At 40.0% G+C, this 13,261-nt stretch overlaps 1 protein-coding gene across 3 annotated transcripts in view; it reads right to left on the bottom strand.

Annotated features, from left to right (window-relative positions):
- Positions 1–5,252: 5,252 nt before the first annotated feature.
- The window catches only part of LOC306700639 (nesprin-2), a 46,013-nt gene continuing 38,004 nt past the window's right edge, over positions 5,253–13,261 (bottom strand). For 2 of the 3 annotated variants that reach the window (XM_079165710.1, XM_079165711.1), the window contains exons 11-13: positions 11,724–11,867; positions 11,295–11,350; positions 5,253–6,812 (exon numbers count right to left, since the gene is read on the bottom strand). In XM_079165710.1, the coding sequence (XP_079021836.1) occupies positions 6,632–6,812; positions 11,295–11,350; positions 11,724–11,867 (381 nt within the window). In that variant the 3' untranslated portion in view covers positions 5,253–6,631. The remainder of the gene's footprint in view (positions 6,813–11,294; positions 11,351–11,723; positions 11,868–13,261) is intronic. The other variant, XM_079165712.1, reaches the window with a different exon arrangement.

Raw genomic sequence — 13,261 nt, 5'->3', positions numbered from 1 at the left:
TGAGCAGATATCATCATCATCTTAATCCTCAGCTGCAGGCCTGCCGACACACCGAACAGATGGAGCGCTTTCATTAACTGGATTACCAGCAGAGAACACACGCACACACACACGGGCGAGAAAGACTGCAGAGTCACACAAATTAAAGAAACCTTCACAAGAAACCACGCTGCTGCTCACACACTAAAAGAAAAGTGTACTCTCTGAAGCACACTAGTGCAAAATGTCTGAACATGCAGAGGAAAAACAGACAAATTAACACAATAATACAGTAACACACACACGCTGTAGTACAGAGAGATCACAGGCGGAGAAATATGACGTGACAGCTCCACGACAAAAACACAGCCACATGTACACAGCCATGTCCATTGACAATGACTGCTACACACTGTAGACTCAAGTGTACAGTACACAAATCACACACACCTTACACTTAACATATAGCAGATTGTAACACACACACATGCTATTACTTAGCACTGTCTTAGCACCAAGTACTGAGAGCTGCATCAAATGTAAGATTCATTACCGGTTTTGTCTTTTCTTTGACATAGTTCTGGATTTAAATTCTAATCCTGCTTTTTTTAGACTATTTTATTTAGACAGTTCATGTATGTTGTAATAATTATTTCAGGGCGGGTCCACACCTAAAGATCCACTTCCCCCAAACTCAAACAGTCCAGAAACTGTATACCAAAGTCATGACGTGGAAATGTCGTTTGATTATTGGTCAAACAGTTGGCTCCTTATATGACTCAACTCGTGTGATGTTCTTTCCTACGCTTTGACAAGGAGTATGGATGAAGCATTTGTCAAATTTTACACATTTAATAGATAGTTAGCCAGCTTGCTAATACCACAATGCTTCATGCTACACTGATTATAGAAAATGAGCCCAAGAGGGGGCTGCTGGATCTGTGGTCCGTCACCTCCAGCCGTTATGAGACTGCAGAGCTGCTAACTGCTCTTCTACCGGCAAACTAGTCTCCAGTGATTAAGGCAGTGGGACCGCCGGGTGGGCTTGTTAGCTAACTATTGTGTCTTTTATGGTCTGATAAAACAGTAAATTCAAGGAGAAATTCATCAAAACAGGAAATAGCAACCAATGAAATAACACATAAATGGTGTGCTTCCTGTGATTGGTTTGAAGTGGTAGTTTGGTCTGAGAATGCCCCAGGTTTCAGTTCAGCTAAACTAAACAAAGCATTTAACATTTAAGGAACTCTTTTGTTCAATGAAAAAATGAGAGAACAAACGATGCCTCACAAAGACAGAAGTACAACCACACACAAAAACAGGCCTTTCCTAACGCCATTATCTTTGGTAGTTAAAATGGGTTTGTGTCTGTAGATCATACATATGCATGGTCTCACACACACAGTCACATACACACACAGACACACACAGAGAGACACACACACACACACAGCTTGGTAATCCATGCTTAGTGTATTAGCAGTGTCACCGATCGCAGCGACTCAGCGTTCTTCAGACACGTGAGTATGGCACGAGATCCAGCACCCAAATCTGCTCTGAGACACTACACAAAATCTGCCGTCATTCAGTTACACACGCACGCATGCACGCATGCACACTCACACACACTCACACACACACACACACACACACACACACACACACACACACACACACACACACACACACACACACACACACACACACACACACACACACACACACACACACACACACACACACACACACCTCTGTAGGAAGTGAGAAGGTTGATCCACTGCTAACTTCACTTAGCTTCAGTCTAAAACAATTCTCTTGAATGTTGCACAATCATTTATCATACATTCAACCTGCAGACACAAAGTCATTGGGGGAACAAGTATTCTGATATTTCACATTGTAAAAAGTATGTATTAATGTGTTCTTCACTTTAATGTTGCTGCTGGTAAAGGTGGTGCTCATTCTAACTACTTAATATACTGCTAGGTAGTTGAATCTATACTAATATATAATAATGTATTAGTTAATCATATTTTCATCTGTAAAATAGCTAAAGGTGTCAAAAAACTATAGTGCTACAGCCACTGTCATCACCAATGGACAAACCTCACAAAGCTTCACACTGCACAGGGGGACCAGGCAAGGATGCCCACTCTCTCCCTCACTTTTCACCATTTTCATTGAACCGTTAGTTGCAGCCATTTGTCAGAACAGCTACATAAAAGGAATTCAAACACTCAACACCCATCACAAGATCAGCCTCTATGCAGATGATATATTGCTCTTCCTCCAAAACCCCTACTCATCACTACAGGAAACTATTACAGTTATTGAATCATTCTCTAATATCTCTGACTACTCCATTAACTGGAACAAATCATCCATCCTTCCATTAGATAGCAACAGTTGGGATGGGGCAGCCCAAACACCACCTATCCCTTTTTGCACAGGTGTCATCACGTATTTAGGAATAAATATTTCCCCCAGGCTGTCAGAGCTGTTCACACTCAACTTCACTCCACTACTTAAAACAATAAATGACGACCTCCTCTGCTGGATGAAACTACCACTATCACTCATGGGCAGAATAACTACAGTTAAAATGACCATAATTCCTAAAATAAATGACCTATTCACAATAATACCATCTCAACCCACCGACTCCTGGTTCAAATCTCTTGACTCAATCATTACTCAATTCTACTGGAAAAATAAGACACCAAGAATTAAACTGGCCACTCTACAAAAAAACAAAAACACAAGGAGGACTTGAAGCTCCACATTTTTTTCACTACTCTCTAGCAAATCAACTTCAATACATCCTTAAATGGATCCACCCCAATCAATCAGACAACACATGGTTAGATATAGAACAGACAGTTTGTAAGGACATTCAGATTTCAGACCTACTATTTCTCAGCCAATCTATCAAACGCCATCCTTGTTTCAAAACACCAACAATAGCAGAAACTCTGACAGCCTGGGGGAAATTCCACAAAATCACAAACATCACTCTTGCACCTTCAAATTGTACTCCCATATTGAACAATCACGATTTTCTAAGCCACAAGAAACCTCTAAATCTCCACACATGGTCTGCTAAAGGCATCACTCATCTGAAACACATCTTCAATAATAACACCCTGGTTTCATTCCCCCCACTTGGTTCAGAAGTACGGCATCGGGAGCAATCCATTTTTGGAATGTCTGCAACTCAAATCATCCGTTCAATCCAAACAAAAAAGTGAATCTCAAAAATATGTAGAGTAATACTGACAAAGTCTGACAAAACATCATGCATACCATCAAGAAAATGGGAATTAGACCTGTCCATCACTCCTGATGCTGACTTCTGGAACCAAATCTGCAATAACATCTACTTCATGACTAAAAATGCCAATTTACAACTAATACAGTATAAAATACTTCACAGAATTCATTACACTGGGCAAAACATTTTTTTAATGGGATTCACGTCAGACATCTGCCCACATTGCACTCAAAATAGCCCGGATAGCGATGTTCACGCCACCTGGCACTGCACACCAGTTAATCACTTTTGGAAAGAATTGCCTGAGTCACTGTCTGTCTTCCTGGGCTGCCTCGTCCCACTGTCCCCTTCACTCTGCTTACTAGGAGACATCTCAACAATAAATCTGAGCAAAACAAACCGCCGATTACTCCTCGTGGCCCTAACTATCGCCAAGAAAACTATCCTCATGAACTGGAAATCAAGGAATAACACACACATCACACACTGGAGAAACTTAATGATAGAATATATTTCAATGGAAAATCTAACCTCCTCCATCATATACAATACAACAGAACACCACTCCATCTGGTCATCCTTCACTATGTTTTTACAAACGTGACACCACCATCCTATTAATATTAAAATTGTATTAGCATACAAGTATATATTTTTTTAATTTATTTATTAATTATTATTTTTGCCTGACAACCAATTGAAACCCACGCATACATGAACACCCACATGCACACATACATGCATGCACGCATACGCACATACATATACAATTATATTTTAAATATATTATTATTTACAGTGGTGCTGTTTGTTTTTTGCTATGTATTCTTCATCTATATCGTAGCCTATTATATTTAATAGTAGTTATTGTACAGGTGGAGCCATTATCTTCATATTTATTCTGGTCTTTTTTTTCTTGTGTTTTTCTGCTTTTTATTTTCATTTCATTGTTTTACTTTCGTTTATCTTTAATATTATTGTTGTGATGTTGCTGTTATTACATATTATAATTATTATTATAATTACTGTTATTATTATTATTATTATTATAAAAGTAAGAAAAATTATAATAAGACATTCTTTTTTAAAAAAAGGCTCAAACCCACACTGGGCTAGCCCCCTCAACGCTGGACCGATCAGTCTTTAAAAAAATAATACTAATAAAATAATATTTAACTCTGTTGACCCGGCCTGACTGATCTGTCCTGTTCTGGAGCTCCCTGATGGTGCCCTGGTCGTGATTTGCTGCCAGTGGACTTTTTGTTTTTCGGACGTTATTATTTTGTAATTTATGTCATTTGCCCTCATTTATGTACTTTGTTTTTTTTCTTTCATCTCAAAAGGCTCAGGCACACACAGGCGCACACCCCCCCCCCCCCCCCCCCCCCCCCACACACACACACACACACACACACACTGTTCTCCCATACACTGACTATATGACGTTTGCTGGCTTGTATCTCACTGTTCTTGTCATCCTCTTGTTCGAATGTCTATGAATTGTCTCTCGTAAAGTACAAGTACCTTAAAACACAGTCAAACCAATGTATTCAAAACTAAATATATTTACCATTGGAATTTTGATTCCACCACATTTGTTCTGTCAAATAAAGGAAAGGTAGTCGCTGTTTGTGGGTCCGACCTGATGCAAAATGTTTTAACGTTCAGTGACAAATGTTTGTACATATGTTTTTCTCATTTCTAAAATATCTGTGCGCGGCAACTATAGTAGGTTAGGGTTTAGGAAGGACTGAATGGTTTTTAAAAAAGCAAACAGTAAATGCATGCATGTATTAAATCATATTTCTTCAAGGAAAATAAATAGAAGCTTGAATATATGCATGAGATAAAATAAAAACCTCTCAGTCTTGATTTCCCAAAAGGCTCTCCCACTAAAAGAAATTATATTTCTACTTCTTCAGACCAAACAAACGCAAACTGACAAAATGATCTAGAAAACCCAAATATGTCATTTCATTTTATTTATTATATTCAAACGCATGTACAAAAGCATAAAACATTTGATTGGATGAAATATCCGTTTTGTTAAACAATAACAGTTAAAAGTGAAACGTTTTAGATTACAGTTGACTTATAAAGTTCCCTTTTCTATGATTTTATCAAACCTCTCACAGGCTTAAACCACGTCTTCATCATCATCATCATCATCATCATCATCATCATGCAGCCACTGACAGCAAGTTTGTCAAAAATGTGATCCTCTTGAAATGAAACTTTTTAGGAAACCTGGGCAGATATTTCCCCTGAGACATTTGAGTTTTATCAAGCTGCTCCAACAAACGAGTGAATCAACTCAACAAACTGCTCTTCCAAAAGAAAAAATGACAAATGATCAAAAGACGAGCAGCTCAAACCCACAGTGTGTGAGGAGGTACTGGTTGTCTAAAGCAAAGCTAAATTCACAAACAGCTGATTTTCTTACAGCTGTGACAAAATGCTGGTTAGCTGAAACCCTCCAGTCACTTAAAACACCAAATGATGAAAGCAGGTAGCACCTTCTCTAGGCTGGGGCATGACATTATTGACACCGTTAGTGGACTGTGAAAACAAAAGGAACAAATCAGTCAGAATCCCACAGCAAGAAAGAAACAAAGATGAACCATTACACACTTCTGAGTCTAAAAACGGCGAAAATGCAGAAATGCTTGCGTCTTTGAGACGGGAAAGCATAGTTGGAAATAACCCATCATAATTTTATTTTGGTCACAGTGAAATTATTGGTCTTTGGAAAAGACATACAGAATACTCAAATGCACACCAACTACACAACTTTGGCTTTAATAAATAGACATTCTCTTGACTTTAATGGATTGATTTTCTTCAGACTGTTGTAGGTCTCTGCAAGCTGATTGAAACTGAAAACAAACGCCCAGGCCAGCAGTAATGTACAAATATGTAGTGGGCGAAAACATGACAAAAAAAGACATTAATAAATGTTAACTTAAGTACATTTCCTTTTGTTATTTTGCAAAACGTCTCAATTAATTATAAATACAAGTGATGTCACGGCGTAACAAGGACGTTAGTGATTAATATCAAGTACAACATACTTCATAATTTCGACATGAATGGCAGTCAAAGTGTCATTTAGCTTGAGCTACAATATCACAGACAGCAGTTTAAATTATAACCTGTGAAAGCAAGGCAACCCATCTTCTAATATAACTATTAGCTTCTGCTCCATCTTTTTACGTAGTAATGGGAGGCATAAAAGCTTTTCTGGATACAACTGTTGACTTCATCTCTCTACAGCGCTAATGCTGTTTCTACAACGTTTTTTGAAAAAATAAATAAATAAACAGCCATACGAGTCAGGCGCTTTCGGATTTTCCGATGGTCATGAGGGTCTCTGGGTGGTCTTCATGTAGGTGGGGGTCCGTTGACGTACCTCAGTGCCAGGTGGAAGCTTCGAGGCACCCTGCTGCTGTAGTGACACGGAGGCTCCAGGACGACCCAGATCAGACAGGCCAGGAGAGCCAGAGCTGCAGCCAGAAGGAGGCAAAGGAGGGCTGGGGAGAGCAGGCAGGAGGGAGGCCTGCTGCTGGAGGTCACATTGTGGAGTAAGAAGAGGTTCAGCTGTTAGTCTCTTGGAAACACTGGTAATTTAAGCGTCAAGTCTGGCTGTATTAAAAGTCTATCTCCTCAGTTGGAGTCATTAAACCATAACTATTTCTTAATGAAACTAAGATTTCTCAAGTTACCGCTGATGTGCATATTAGAAGAAGTAAAATCAACCCTTTAAATTCTCTAGAACGGTGTGTTTAAATCTGTTGAGTTTTCTTGGAGCCACAACTCGATTCTATCACTGTATTTCTGCCACAAAAAGAGTCATATTTTGTCTTTTTTCCCTGTTTTTGATTTTAGAAACCTGGGAGAAGTTTACAATGTAAAAATGACACGCTGGATATTTTTAGGCTGGTTCCAGGAGACCTTTAGACTCATTTGACCACTTCTGGGCCAACACAACATGTATGAACTAGAAAATGCATTTCCTGCTGAAAATGCGTTGGAATGCTGAAAGCTGAAATGAACTGCTGAAACATTGCTGAAAATAGTAATCCAATAAAAAAATAAAATTGCAAAAAGCTTAATAATTCAAAAAGTTTAAAGATTAAAAATATGAAAAGTCACATCACCGCTCTCATGAAAGAGCTGAACATTTTAATATTTGAACGGTTTCTGTCGCTTAAAAAATGTCAGCAGTAGTGATATTTTGTTGTAGTAGTAAGAGTAGAAGTTGTAGTTGCAGTAGAAGTATTATAAGTAGTAGAACTATTAGTAGCATTAGAATAAGTGTGTGTGTGGGGGGGTCCTCTAAAAGTATCCAAGACCTGAATGACAGAATGAGAGAGACAGAGATAGAGGGAGAGAAGTGTATGTGCGCGTGTGTCTGTGAGTCTGTGTGATTATCAACATTGCTGATTACCTTAATCATGAACACCTGTGTGCCAGCAGACTGTTCATGAAGAACAGACAGGCAGACAGACAGTTAGATGGACTGAGTGAGTGTGAGAGAGAGAGACATGCAGGCAGACAAACAGTTAGATTTACTGAGTGAGTGGGAGAGAGAGACAGACAGGCAGGCAGGCAGACAGACAGTTAGATGGACTGATTGAGTGTGAGAGAGACAGACAGGCAGACAGACAGTTAGATGGACTGAGTGAGTGAGTGAAAGAGAGACAGACAGGCAGGCAGACAGACAGTTAGATGGACTGAATGAGTATGTGAGAGACAGGCAGGCAGACAGACAGTTAGATGGACTGAGTTAGTGTGAGAGAGAGACAGACAGGCCAGCAGACAGACAGACAGATGGACTGAGTGAGTGTGAGAGAGAGACAGGCAGGCAGGCAGACAGACAGTTAGATGGACTGAATGAGTATGAGAGAGAGGCAGGCAGACAGACAGTTAGATGGACTGAGTGAGTGTGAGAGAGAGACAGACAGGCAGGCAGACAGACAGTTAGATGGACTGAGTGAGTGTGAGAGAGAGAGAGACAGGCAGACAGACAGACAGTTAGATGGACTGAGTGAGTATGAGAGAGAGACAGACAGGCAGACAGACAGACAGGAGGTCTAACAATCCCTCCAAGTCGAGTGCGTAGAGAGACAGATAGAGAGAGAGTGAGACACAGACAGACGGAGGGAGAGAGTGACAGACTGAGAGAGATAACCAGACAGAGACAGACAGACAGACACTGATCTCTCTGGCAATCCTTCTTATTTGGAGATTGTCCTATGTTTTAACATTTACAGCTAAAGTAACTATTGTCCTGCTCTGCCAAGTCTTTCCTCATCTCGCCCACTTGTGTCATGGTGTGTGTACATTTCACTGGAATCAGGAAACTTGTCAGAATACCCATATTTGATTGGCTGAGCAGCATCACGCATATCTCCAAGTCGTGTGTGCGTGTGTCTCAGTGCCTCTGTATGTTTATAAACATCACTAACGAGGTCATAGAAACACCTGTGTGCTTGGGTGCACTGGTTGGTGATTGCAGCACCTGTGTGAGAGATTAGAGTGAACAGCGATTTTCAACAAAACTACCTGTCGAACATATGCCCTTTATACCAAAAGAACCTTAACCCTAACCCATGAGACTAATCAATAAAATATGGATACCGTGAGAAAGATAAGACTCTGCCGAACGCGCTGATGTGTTTTTTATGTTTGTGGTGTTAAAAATGTGAGCTCCAGTGCAATATACAAAACTGGTACCGTCTGCTTTCTTTGAGAAATGAGTGGTCAGATTTAACATTGATCTCTATGGAGCAGAATGTTGGTTTTTCCTCTCAATTAAGTGATTTTCTGCAAACTAGAAGGGTTTTCAGCAGTGCAGTTTAAATGCTTTCAGGCTACAACATTTTTCAGACAGGTAGTCTCCCATTTCTGTATTTTCAGAAATTTGTAATCTTTAAACTTTTTGAATTATTAAGCTTTTTGCAATTATTTTTTTGAATTGGATATCTATTTTCAGCAATGTTTTTGCAATTCATTTCCGCTTTCAGCATTCCAACACATTTTCAGCAGGAAATGCATTTTCTAGTTTCTTTCTTTATCCAGAAAAGTTCTTCTCACACAGCGTTGCCAACAGCGGCGCGAAAAGTACATCTAAACGTGCGGCCCGATCGGGAATGGTGTGCTATGACTTTTATAAGAGATTCGCCCAGCGGTTTTCCCGAAAATCCAGAAAAACGGAGCAAAATCGCCCCATAGACTTGAATGGGGTTTCGGCGTGAAGAGAGCAAAAAAAACACTGAACTTTGGACCCATATTGACAAGCCATACTTTAACGTAGAAAAATGATTTAAAGTTTAAAACGTAGACAACACGCTATATAATTGTCAGAGTGGAGCGGAGCAGGAAAATATTCTGTGATTTCTACAAACAAATTGCTGGGTCCCACAATTTTCACTCTTCATGCATTATTTTTTGCAAAAAGTTAGCTAATCGTGTGCTGGTCTAGAGAAATGACTGTGGAATCCAGCACATTTACACATTTTGCACTACAGACCTTAATTGACAGGAAAACCAGCTTTCTGCTCCATAGAGACCAATGTTAAATCTGACCACTCATTTCTCAAAGAAAGCAGACGGTACCACTTTTGTATATTGCTCTGGAGCTCACATTGTTAACACCACAAACATAAAAAAACACATCAGCGCGTTCGCCAGAGTCTTATCTTTCTCACGGTATCCATATTTTGGCACTCAGACTCCTGCTTTTTGTTAAAAGGAGGCAGGAGCTTTGTTCAAAATCACTGTTTACTGTAACGTTTCTTAATCAGTCTGCCTCTAACACCAGGTGCGTCCTCACCATGGCAACCAGTTACACACGCACGCAGGCTCTCTCTGTCTGTCTCTCTACACACACTGTCTGTCTGTCGGTCTTTCTCTCTCTCTCTCTTTCTGTCTCCCCCCCCCTCCCATTTCAAAATAAAAGCCCCACAGAGTGAATCCTAACTGGAATACTTGTGATGAAGCCTGCCATTTAATAACCTTTGTGTTTGTGTCAAACATTATGAATATGTCTCCTCTCCCCCTCTCTCACCCACCCAGTCCCACCCTTTCAAAATAAAAGCCCTATAGATTAACTATCTTAACATGAACCTCAGAATGAGGTTCATACAGAAATGATGGGAGCGTTAGCTCCCATCATTTCCAAAGTCTTCTCAAACAAAGATGTATATGTCCAGTACAGAAATGACGGGAGCCATTTGTGGACTGTCAATCCAAGAGAATGAATCTAAAATGCAGAAAAGAGAGTAGCACTATCTCAATTGAACCTGAACGACACTACCGGTAACATCGGCGTGTGTGTATATTGCGACATCTTCGGGCAGTAGAAGCCACACTGAAATTAGTTAATGGAAATAAAATGGTAATCTTTTATTTTACGGGTCTGTAATTCCATGAAAATTCCCAGTTTGCTGCAAAGAATTATGTAATCTGGTTACAGGGGAAATAGAGGCAAAGTTCTGAGACAGTTATTTGTGTTCATACGGCATGCGTTTGTCGATTTTAAGGGGAAGTTTTTTAAACAAATTGGCTCAATACATCAAATATGGAACATTATTAATCAAAATATTTGAAGGAACTTTCTTCTTGGCGAGGTTAGTGGGGGGATGTGTGTTCACACATGGTGTATTTTGTGACCTTCATTTTGAAACTAAAGGCCTGGAACAATAAGGAGTTCATATTTATATATTTCTACTGGCTCCAGAACACTTTAATGTCAGTCAACATGAAATCACTCAGTTGCTTGAGTATGAAACGACACAGGTAGGGTCCGTCGAAAAACAGACCAGTAAGGACGGAGCGGCACAAACACCACGAAGTGATATGAACATTGTTAATTGCCTGATCAAAGACGCGTTTGTTGGCCGCTGACCTTTTCTTTACAGGTTCTCTCTTCATGAACAGAGAGGACACTGTTCTGCTAATCTCTGTGGTTTAGAAATATCCCACAAATTACAGCCTGTCTACGTCTTTTATCACTCCAATCTGTGTACAACTTCTTTCTGACCTTTGTTCGGAGCGAAGACACTCAGCTTCCTCACAACAGGACTGCTCTTCTTCAGCCTGCATAACAGAGAGCTTCTGTTAATCCACGGTGGTTTCAGGCAACATCACTTACTTTCATGAAGACTTTATCAGAGAATATCAGCTCAGAAATCAGCCTAAACACACACACACAGTTCATGTCTCCCCAGAGGACACATCTTATTACTACTACTTATTTAAAGGGTGTTGTGTGTATTATTTTCCATCACAAATCAATACCACATACATTTTTGACACTTAAATTACTGTGAACTGATGAAATCCTCAGGCAGTCTTAACACTTCGTATTATGTGTTGTCTCTTTCAAGGAAAACTGAAACCACAAACATCTCTGAATTTATCTGATGTATCATTCAAGAGTCAACGTAACCGACTGACCCCATCACCTCACCTTAAGGTTTGATCGGTATTGGTGCTTCACCCAATCAGAGGAGGCTTTTAGGTCATGTGACGGGGAAGGGGCGGCGCCAGAAAAAGGCTGTTGTGTGTTGTTGAGATGAGGAGCCAGCTGGTTGGGTGCATCGCTGTGGTAACACTGCGACACAGATGAGTTGAATACAATTAGATAAAGTCTGTTACTGTATGAAAGGTAATGAAATTTAATTAGTGAGCGTTTTAACAGGTAAACGCTTTCATTAGTCTCCAAATCAAAATCTGTGAACATGCAGAGACACATCATTCCTCCAGCTGTTTGTAAACCCTTTGAAGGACATCTGAGCACAATTTGTGATTATCAAGTTAATTGCCAAAGTTCGGCCCTATCCTCTCATTGTGGTCTGATACAGCCAGAGCCATCATTATGTATTCTGGGTCGAGTCCAAGTCAAGTCAGGATGCAAGTCTTGCCCAATAATTGATCAATGTCCTTAAAAAGCTGTGTTTAGAGTGATTTTAGTCCTCTCAGTATATTTTAATAGAACTGTTAACTTTGAGAAAGGTTGTAGATAAGTGTTTTTACTTCTTCCTACTAGACACTTAAAACGCTTTGCTCTTATAAACATAATAGATTCGGAATAAGACATAAATATATCACCAGATGCCTATCTTTGTATGACTTTAAATGATTGTGCAGAATGGTCCATCTTAATACAATATGCATGAGCCAATATGTTGCTATCATCATTCCTCCTGTCTGAAGTGGGAAAAAAGTGATCCCCTAATGTCTTGACTCAGAATGTCATACATGGTTCATAGCTTAACATATGAAAAGTAATGCACTGTAATTTGTATATAACCCACAGAATCAATTAGTATGTAATCCACGTAATCGGACCAGGAAGTATAAACAGCAACAAACACCACACATAGCAGAGGTCAGGGTGGATGGGTGGGTTGAAAGACATGGGACTTTCACCGGAGAGACCCCTGTTCAGGACCTGTGTGAAACCAGAAGTGACATTGACTTGTTGTCCCGTAACCTCCGTACTTAAAAACGCCACTGGTGTCGGTATTTTAACCCAAACCACAATCTTTTCTTGAACCAAGTTGTTTTGTTGCATAAACCTAACAAAGTTGTTTCCTGTGAAGATGGAAGTTTATTTTGAAAAGACTGTATGCAATGTAACAAGCGGAAATTGACAGTGTTGCTAGACATTTACAAGACAACGCAAAGAAAATGACGAATAACTTTTCCAAAGACATCACTCCAACTGTTGGGTGTGGATCAATGCATGACTACACTGTAAGACAGTGGTCGCCAACCCATCGATCGCGATCGACAGGTCGATCTCGGAGACTTTCCCTGTCGCTCTCCAAAATAAAATAAAAATAAATTCAAAAAAGAAAACAAAATCCTGTGCTTTTATTTTGAAGGGGATTTTGTGTGCAGCCTGTCTACTCTCCGCTTGTGTGCACGTCTCCGAGCGCGTAGCTGGTGGGGCCACCGAGGCGGGTCTATGAAGCAGTTTAGCCAATTGCTGATTAATTGAGC

The sequence above is a fragment of the Pholis gunnellus genome, assembly GCF_910591455.1.
Source record: "Pholis gunnellus genome assembly, chromosome: 9".
NCBI classification, from domain to species: Eukaryota; Metazoa; Chordata; class Actinopteri; order Perciformes; family Pholidae; genus Pholis; species Pholis gunnellus.
This window is presented reverse-complemented; position numbering and strand designations above follow the sequence as displayed.